Source organism: Arachis ipaensis, chromosome B05, assembly GCF_000816755.2.
Source record: "Arachis ipaensis cultivar K30076 chromosome B05, Araip1.1, whole genome shotgun sequence".
Classification (NCBI taxonomy): domain Eukaryota; kingdom Viridiplantae; phylum Streptophyta; class Magnoliopsida; order Fabales; family Fabaceae; genus Arachis; species Arachis ipaensis.
Window position 1 is genome coordinate 26,890,115 of NC_029789.2, and position 9,861 is coordinate 26,899,975.

Consider the following 9,861-nt stretch of genomic DNA (forward strand, 5'->3'; position numbering starts at 1 on the left):
GGGAAGGGATTGAAAAGTAAAATGAACTCTACTCTATCCATTAAGGGATTAACTTCCTTCCCTTCCCCTCTGAAAACCAATATCACAAATCCACCCTTTGTCTCCTGGTACCCAAGCTTTTAGGCTATTTTGCCTTTCCCTCATAAACTTTTTTGATGTTTTATTCTCTCTTGCATTGATTTATTTCAAAAGAGACATTGATGTGATTGCTGAAATTTTGTCTCCACTTTTTGTTGCGTCTAATTCAGTCCCGAGAACGCACATTGATGATGAGTATGCACATGCTGCGGAAAAAGATCCTAAAATTTTGCTAACCACTTCCAGGGATCCAAGTGCTCCTCTTCAACAGTTTGTAAAGGTTTTCTCACTTCAATTGTTTTCTTGATTTTTTTTTTCATAATGTTCTATTTTATTTATTCCTTTTTTTCTGTCCTAGTAAATTCCGGATAATGTTTTGACTATTGTGACACTCAATTTTCTATGTTCAGGAGCTGAGTTATGTCTTTCCGAATGCACAAAGAATGAATCGTGGTGGCCAGGTTGTAACCGTTACTGTTTCTTTCCATTTATTATCTCTTGTATACGTTCAAAATCTGAATAATTGACTATTTGGTTGATTTTCCATTTATTGTTTTCTTGCTAATGAGTAATGATAATAAATACAGCTAAAATATAATCGTTATTATATAGCTAAAATATAAACTGAATAATTGATTGTCTTTTCTGTTGTGTGTTTGTATTTGGATGGTTGTCACTATCATTTTAGGTTATTTCTGAAATTATAGAGTCTTGCCGTGCACATGATTATACAGATGTTGTGTTGGTTCATGAACATCGTGGTGTGCCGGATGGCTTAATTGTCTGCCATCTGCCATATGGTCCAACTGCATATTTTGGATTGCTCAATGTGGTAAGTGTTGGTCTTAAAAAGTATTACTTTTTCTAATATATATTTGTATGGACAAAATGCTGAGTTGTTTCTTTTCCATATAGGTTACAAGGCATGAAATTAAAGACAAGAAAGCCATTGGTACAATGCCCGAGGCTTATCCACATCTGATTTTTGATAATTTCTCAACTAAGGTTTTCATAAGTCAACATGATCTCTATTTTTTTTACTTGCTCGAATGTCATTGGGAAACTGCCCATGGTTTTGATCTTTGGTCTGTTGCATTTGCCACTGGTCTTTCAGATATCTATTGGTCATGCCAATGCTATCTTGTCTGGTCTTGAAACCATAATGTTCTGTATTGGACTAGAAGCAGTTGCAGCTTGACTGTTTAAACTTTAAAGTGATTTAAATGATTTTCCTCTGATGCTTAAACTGTTAAGAGTAAGATTTGAGCACAGGTTAGGACTAGGAGAAGGCACATTGTCAACTTTTTAAGCATTGGTCTATTAAAATAGTTGGGTTTCTAATGGTGCTTTTACTAATTAGTCTTAGAGACGACAAATGATTTAACCAAGATTCAAACTTAGGTTAATTTGGAATGAAAAAGATGATGTATCAGTAGGCTACTGGTCAGAGCAAATATATGTATTGATCTTGTAAGAATAAAAGTGCAAGGTTGGTTCTGTTTGCATTGTGATTCGGGATTAGAATTTTGTTTATGTTGGCCAGTTTTTCTATTCGTTAATTTCCCAACTATATATGTATGGAATATATACTTCTGCAAATTCAATATTATCGAAAGTAATTACTATCTATAGCAATAATTATGCTGGTTTTGTTCTGACTACTCATCTTATTTGGAATTCATTTTGGACTTTAAACAGTTGGGTGAAAGGACTGCCAACATTCTAAAGTATCTTTTCCCAGTTCCAAAACCAGACACAAAACGTATTGTGACTTTTTCCAACCAGTCTGACTATGTATCGTTTAGGTTGGTTTTGCATTTACAATCTTATGCATTTGACCTTTCATTATAATTTATAAATATCCGTTATTCATTCATGTTCCAGTGAACTTGTGCTGGTTAGTGTTTTTTTTCCTTCTCATTTGAAATCTAGTGTTTATTCTATACAGGCATCACATATATGAAAAGCATGGAGGTCCGAAGTCTATTGAACTAAAGGAAATTGGTCCGCGGTTTGAGTTGCGACTTTATCAGGTTTGCATTACTATTAACCTCACCGTTGATTGCTTCTTTGTCTGTTGTTATGTTATGAGGAAAGATGATCTTCCACTCAAAACAAAGTAACTACATCTGTCTACATGCTACTAAATTTAAGAAAACTGTAGTTCAGTGATTGCCTTTTGCATGTGTGTACATGTTTCTTTGTTTTGGTTGATGTAATGTTGCACAAAAGTTAAAATTTTCTGTTGATTACATATTTTACTTTTACGTTTAAAAATATCCTTTTTGTTACCCCAGCCATTTGTAAAATTGCTTACACGGATATATATATTTTTTTGGATATGTTTCTGAGCACAGCTGTTTGACAAAATGTAAACTAATTTAATAATACCATCATTGTAAATTTTGATCTATTAGTGTTAGCAGCAGTGCGGGCCACCTTTTTTATTTTTGGGGTTTAATTTATTAGATTCAAATATTAAAATCGTAAATTATCTACGTACTAGTTACTACTATGGTTCTACTTTCTACTATCTACTACTATTTTAAATGAGTTGAGGCAGTTTTACCACCTTTAGGTCACATTTCTATAATTCTTTTTTCTATTTTACCCCTAGCATGTCTTTGTCTCTTTTTCTACCACACACTTGCTTAACTTACGCTAAGAACTACATAAAACTATCCATATTGCCATGTATTACAAAATTAGCAGCCATCATTATTCTATAATCTCAAGATGCTAGTGCTTGTTAATGTTTATTTCATATTTACTAAATAAAATAATGTATTGTTCCGATTGTTATTGAATACCGAACCGGTTCCTAATACCATGGTTATTAAAATCAGACTGATAATAAACTCTATTGAAGCAACGGGACGGCAGTCCAGTTCTTTTTTTATTTGGTGTCTCAGTTCAGTTTTAATTGCTATGCTTGTTGCTATTTTCACTGTTAACCAATTAACCCAATGTCCCTATTTTTCTCAAACACGTTGCAGATAAAGCTGGGAACTGTAGATCAAGCTGAAGCTCAAATAGAATGGGTTATTAGACCTTACATGAACACGAGTAAAAAACGCAAGTTTCTCAGTGATTGATGTTGCCATAACAAAAAGCCGCAATGTTAAAGTAGTATTTACGCAGCTTAACCTGATACACGTTGAGTGCATTTTTCATCGTGACGGAACATCGAGGATGTCCTTAGTTCCTTAGTTTGAAAGAGAATATAAAATTTTTGGAATGAGCATCATTGTAAACTGCTAAAGCTATGAAAAAGTGAGAATGGAGTGTACTTTATGATTATTTCTGGAAGAAAATTGTTATTTGCTTTTTCTTGGGAATATGAACAGTTCGTTTGATATTATTATTATTATGAAAAATTTTCGATGAACAAGTTTCTTTAATATTACATTTTTTAATAATGATTTTAAAAAAATTAACACAAATTTTTGAAAAAATAAAAAAATTTTGTAATAAATAACAGTAGAAAAAGAAGAAACCCGTGAAGGGAAAAAATACGAGAAAAAAAAAAAGAACAAGAAAGTAAGTGGTCTGTGAGTAGGGGTGTGAGTAGGGGTGTGCATGGGTCGGATGAAACCGGATTTGATGTGATTCAGATCCGGTCTGAAATATATACTGAGTCTATTTATTAGACCTGAATTTGGCCTTAGACCCGATGAAACTTATACACTTTTGGGTCACGATTATATCAGGTAAAAATCGGGTGAAAATCGGGCTGTTAACATTACATTACCTTGATACCTTCCTATACCTTCCTATAAGTTAGCATGTGAAAATATTCAAATTTTCAAGATTCCAACAATTATTTGACATGGTAAAATTCACTTAAAAAAATATAACAAGAACTAACTCTTTTCTGAAATTAAAGCATAACCATAATTAATACTAATATTGTCTAATGACACCAAATATTTAAATCAATACAAATAACACAATATTATGCATTAGTCTAAAATCATATGCATTTTAAACATAAAACATTAACTTATAGTTTTATAATAACTAATAACACAAAATATTAAGGTTTACAATACTTAAATTCCACATAAGAATAGACATCTTCCATCACTAATAACACAAAATATTAATTGTGTATGATGACCGAGTCATCGGCCGAGTTCGAATGACCCGAGCTATGGCCCATATCCAACCCGAAATAATGACCGTGGTCTATTTTTAAGACCCTTACCTAACCCTAGACCTGATGAAATCACACCAAATTAATCTCGAAAATGTTCAGAACCGACCGGGTCTTCGGACTGAATTGGACCATGCACACCCCTATCTGTGAGTAGCTCTGAAAATCAATTGGATATGACATCGTTTAGTCTGTTTAGTTAAATAGTTTAAAAATTTAATTAATTTAATGGAGTTTAAGTGAGATAATNTAAAAAATTAAAATTTGTGTGTTTCTTATCGTATTGTATCATATTCGGGTCTTTGTCCCTGCTTTATAAATTATATCATAATATAATCAACGAAAAGAAAAGCATGATTTTTATGCCATTTGAAATGCTAAGACTAATTAATAAATGATAAATTTTAGCAAATAATAAGTTTTAAGACACAGTTTAAAATTACGATCCCAGAAAAAAAAAATAATATTCTAGAAAAAAAATTCACAAAAACAATAAAAACATCACCATGGTCAGGTATATTATGCTTAAAAGTTAAAACTTAAAAATCATCATCACCAAATGTCTTACAAAGGAGCTAATGAGTAATAGCTCAAATGGCATAGTCTTTCTATACTTAATTAAGAGGTTGCGGGTTCGAGTCTCATATCTTTATTAAAAAAAAAAATGTCTTACAAAGGACATAAAAGTCTTGAAAAATAATAAATATCAAACATAGAAGTAATAATAAATTAATAATATTATTTGTCATATTAAAATCACATAATTCACCAAAAATATTTTTACCAGTAAATAAAAAAATTACTCAGATGGTCATGAAAATTATTAATTTTGTGCAATATAGTTTGGTCAAACGAGTCAAACAACCTTTAAAATCACTAAAATGAAATTTCAAATTTAATTATGTGATCTGCGAAGATACTCCAACCAAGACGAGAAAGAGACTCCATTCTTTCGTGGTTCAGTTCAACACTTAAACCAGAGGCTCTGTTGCTTGCTCATAAATTTTTATTAAATCATATTCTAACTCTAATATCTCCCTTTTATCCTCCTCCTCCTTCTTCTTCTTCTTCTTCTTCTTCTTCTTCTTCTTCAATTTATTTCTTGGAAAATTGAGAAATGTCAATGGGGAACGAGTCAAGTTGGGTTGGGAAGAAGCCTATCAGGCGCATTGGTGGCATGTCCGACGCACTCTCCATCGCCGCCGATCTTGGTTTCTCCGTCTCCGCTTCCCAACCACCGCCTCAGGTACGCATAATTCATTCATTCAGATTCCGCATTCATCTTGTTTCACTGAAATTACGGTTTTGCCACCAACTCTCTCTGTTTCTAGGAACCTTCTCTTCCGAGTAGCGGCGAAAAGGGCGAGGACTTGGTCAGGGTTTTGAGGGAACTAACCACTGTTCAACGCAAGATCGCGGATTTGCAAGTGGAACTTCAAGGACGCAAGGTTTCTTCTTCTTCTATTCTGTACCTTCGATTTTATTTTATTATTATACTTTAAAGTTTAAACAAGTTTGTGGGTAAAATGGTAAATTATGGTGATCTTCCCAGCATCGCTATACTGAAATCCATTGTAGTGTTTTCGCATTCTGCAAATTAGATTCATGTTAGGTATAATTTTTTTGTGAATTATGTGAAAATATTGCCTAATTTTTAGGGGAGATTTATTAGTTTCTCTTTATGATTGATGTAAGAGTTCATAAGATTTGTGAAATTGTGTAGGATGATAAGAATGTTGCGCATTTGACGCATGTGAGTGAAATGGAAAAGAAAATTGAGACTTTGGGGAGGATTACCGCTATACTGAAAGATGTTATCCAGAATAAGGTAATGTGGCTGTGCCCTCCATTATACCTGCTTTCAGTATTTTTTCCTTTTTCGGTAGTTTCCCTGGATTAGTTCATTAGGGATAAGTTGATTTACCGAATTTAATGTTGCAGGATCGCATCATAGCTCGCCTGCAGCAGCCTTATTCTCTTGATTGCATTCCTGTAGAAGCAGAATTTCAGGTTGGTGAAATCATAATTGTTATTTATTACTGATTTATAGCAAAAATTACTCCATGCAAAATTGTTAATTTAGGGGGGCGGGTGAATGGTTTTTGATTGTGTTAGTAGCATTACTCATTGGCAGGGAGACACACTTCATTATCTTGTGTTGTAGTTGGTGATGTAGCAAGATTTAGTCCATAGCATGACAAAGATATTTGTTGGCTTGAATTCACTTGCTAACTGGAAGTTTCAGCTCCATGGGGTAAAATAATTGGAATTAGTTGGCTTCTCCACTGCTGCTGTAGACGCTAGATAGTTTTCAGGCTTATGTTTATGCACTGTGTCGTGTTAGCTTCTTGAGTTCATTCAATTATTCTCAGTGCCCGAGTTGTTGAGCTGAAGTTTTTTGGAGCAAAATGTGTGTATACTTGTAATGTAAAGATTAAATTTGTATCTGAAGACTAAAATCTGATATTTTGGAATCATAACAATTCCTATGATACTACCTTTAACTTCACATGTATAATTAGTCTGTTTTCCCTTTAATTTTACATATTTATAGAATTGTCTAGATTATTAATCTTGGGGGAAAGAATGAATTAATCCAAATTTTACCTTATATCCACACCATCCACTTTTAGTTGAAAATTGATGTAATGCTGTATTGATTCATGAGAGTAGACTTCCATTTAAGAAAGTTTAACGCTTCTGTCATATATATTTCTTCAACTCTTGCAGAAACAATTCTCTGAACTACTGATGAAGGCAGCTAGTGATTACGGTGCCTTGACAGCATCAGTGGCAGATTTTCAGTGGAGTCAGAATTTCAAGGAACCTCCTTCAGTTTGGGGGGTATGTTTCTACAGTATATTTATTGTGGCAACATCTTGTCATAAATCATTAGTTAATTTATATTTGCATCCATGAACCCTTATTTGATATGATAAGTATACCAGTAGATAGTAAATACTACAGAATGGAGGTTCTCCTTAGAGGCTTTGTGACTGTTGCATATTCTGAAGGTTTTTATCAATTGTTTTCAAAGGCAACTGGTGCAAAACTGGAATTGATTTTAGGCCATCCCAGATCGAATAATGACATAAGGAAAATGCTAATTTGACAACTAGAAAAGAGCCAACAACCAAGAACTGCAAAATATAGTTTTTTTTCCTTGTAGTTATTGGTTGTTAGCTTTTTGTTTCTAATCAAATTAGCATTTCCTAATGACACAAATGACACAAATAAATTTATATACTTGCAGTTTTTTACCTTTTCTTTTATCCTTATAGGAAATGCTTCGACCCATTCCAGTAGCTTTGGCATCTTGCACTCGCTTCTTTGAAGCAATGTCTGCCACAAGAGAGTCATTTGCAGCCCTACAGAAATTGAGAGTGGGTCAATTTGATTCCCCTATACCAAGTACTCCGGCGAGAGATCCTTCCCAAAGACTGCCCGGAGTTTCTAATTGTCTGACTCCACCTCCAATGGAAAACTGAAGCAAACCTCGCTGAGATAGTTGTCAGAAATTGAAGGAAGTAAGAATTAATTCAACAAGCACCACGATTCAAACAACTAGGTGAGTGTTATAGGATCTTCTTGTGCCCTTTCTCAGTTGAAGAAGAGTTTACTTCATCCAACTGTTTGTGCAGATCAATTGTTTTAACTTGATTTACCAAAAATCTTTCATGATTACTATGTGAAAAACTCCAATAATTTTGTAGTGCTGCAAGGCTTGTGACCAAAACGCATTGTACACTTGTACATCTAAAACCCAGCCTGAATCAGCTTTTAGTCTTATACACTGTGAATGTACAAAGTAGAGACTTATTTTCTTTCTCCTAACTTTATTCTGTCTTGGTAACCTTTTAGCTTGAAAGGTGAGCTGTTAAATTATCAATATGGAGTGTTTATAATAAAAAAGATTACCAATATGTTGCAAGTTTGCAACTCTTATGGTCGTAGCCAAGAAATTGAAAGATGAAATATATAGTAGAGGAGAAAAAGACGTCTTAGATACAAGTGAATGAAAAACGGTAATTACATTCAGTTACAATAGAATCTATATTTATATTTTAATTATTTAATCATTTATATATGATTAAAAAAATGTAGTCAGACCTAAAGAATCACAATAAGCCATTCTTATTTTTGATAGTGTCAGTTTACACAATTTTTTTTTATATTGTATGTTTGTATAGATTTGTAAAAAAATAATATTATTAAAATAAGAATGACAACATCCATTCTTTGTAATAATTTATTATGATTATAAAAGATACTTGGAAAAGCTTGTTAGGAGAACGGAATGTACTTGAAAAGAGGATGATATAAAATAGGTAATGACAGAAGCATTTGCGTCTATGACAACCCATGACTACAAGGTAATGTATTTCAACACCGACTCAAACTATTCCAGGTCCACAATGGGTTTATCAGCTAATGTATAGAGACCTAGGGTGAAATGAAGAGATGATACGCAACACTTTCCCTCAACAAATAGTTGCCTCTATTCTACAAACTTCTACTTGCAATCATGATGATGAATTAATTTGGTCATTTCAGATGAAAGAAACATATTTAGTTGTTTTTGAATAGAAAGTTGCATTTCAGTTGCTCCATGAACAAACAAATATGCTTCCAGATTACATGCAGAACAAGAAGAACTAGGATGCATTACGCGACATGCGTATGTCTCAAAGTGTGTGTTCATATAGAAGTTGGTGGACGAAGTTTTCTTGTGAAAACAAAGCTCAACCAGTGAATACCCTCAATTTCATCTATCTAACTAGTTTATGATCTAGAATTAAAATCTGTACACTTTTGGTTTGCTGGTTGTTATGCATCTCAGCCATTTTAGGACCTACTAGGATTAGGCAGAACTATACCTCATGATCCCTTTCTTCACACTAATTAAGAGAGAAAATTAATTGATAATTTCTATAACTAAGTTGATGTAAAGAGAAAGCTACATTTTGTGGCGGTTAGCTGCCGTCACATGTTGATAACTCCAATGCTGTGTCAATAATTTATTTTTATAACTAAGGTTAACTAAGTCTTTTTCCTTCTTCTTATGCGTCTTTTTTTTCTTCTTCAGTTGACTTTTATTGTAGAAATAAGCTGTTAGATTAATTTAATTAAATTTAGTTCCTAAAATAATTTGGTCATGTAGCATTATGACTCACATCACTATGACACACATATTTATCAGAATCGAACTGATAATTGATTCGGTCATACGATAGAAGTTATTGGGTCATTAGTTTAACCAGTGAATCATTGATTCATCCAGTTAAAATAAAAAATAACACAATTAATATTAATATATCAATTTATTTATATTCATACTTAAAAGGAATACAAAAAAAAAAAAAATCCGTTCATAGTTTATTATATATTTATTTTTTGTCACATGTAATGTTAAAAAGATAAATTGGCAAGGGAAGCCGTTGCATGTGCACTGTTCTATGTTTGAACCTCGCTATCAGCAATTTCGTAGTATTGGACTTATTTATAATTTTATGTCACTCACCAATTAAATTAGATCTATCTTTTGCAAAAAAAAAAAATATTAAGAATAAAAGATAATTTAAATTTCATAAAATTCTCAGGGAAGAATTTGAAAAATTTTAGACAGT

The 9,861-nt window shown here is 32.8% G+C and overlaps 2 protein-coding genes across 3 annotated transcripts in view; both read left to right on the forward strand.

Moving 5' to 3' along the window:
* Positions 1-3,436, forward strand: part of LOC107643512 (U3 small nucleolar ribonucleoprotein protein IMP4) — a 7,441-nt gene extending 4,005 nt beyond the window's left edge. Inside the window, exons 4-10 of one of the 2 annotated variants that reach the window (XM_016347179.2) lie at positions 249-358; positions 489-539; positions 767-910; positions 994-1,083; positions 1,777-1,883; positions 2,027-2,111; positions 3,075-3,436. In XM_016347179.2, coding sequence (XP_016202665.1) covers positions 249-358; positions 489-539; positions 767-910; positions 994-1,083; positions 1,777-1,883; positions 2,027-2,111; positions 3,075-3,173 — 686 coding nt within the window. In that variant the 3' untranslated portion in view covers positions 3,174-3,436. The remainder of the gene's footprint in view (positions 1-248; positions 359-488; positions 540-766; positions 911-993; positions 1,084-1,776; positions 1,884-2,026; positions 2,112-3,074) is intronic. The other variant, XM_021123460.1, reaches the window with a different exon arrangement.
* LOC107643511 (AUGMIN subunit 2) lies at positions 5,113-8,177 on the forward strand. The gene is made up of 6 exons (XM_016347178.2): positions 5,113-5,480; positions 5,566-5,682; positions 5,958-6,062; positions 6,176-6,244; positions 6,965-7,078; positions 7,516-8,177. The coding sequence occupies exons 1-6, from the start codon at positions 5,352-5,354 to the stop codon at positions 7,720-7,722; spliced, it is 741 nt and encodes a 246-aa protein (XP_016202664.1). The 5' UTR covers positions 5,113-5,351; the 3' UTR covers positions 7,723-8,177.

Excerpts from the sequence above, each read along its gene's own strand:
- LOC107643511 (XM_016347178.2), top strand. The coding sequence starts at position 5,352 with ATGTCAATGGGGAACGAGTCAAGTTGGGTTGGGAAGAAGCCTATCAGG. Across the intron at positions 5,481-5,565 it reads CTTCCCAACCACCGCCTCAG|GAACCTTCTCTTCCGAGTAG; the intron begins GTACGCATAATT and ends CTCTGTTTCTAG. Across the intron at positions 7,079-7,515 it reads AACCTCCTTCAGTTTGGGGG|GAAATGCTTCGACCCATTCC; the intron begins GTATGTTTCTAC and ends TTATCCTTATAG.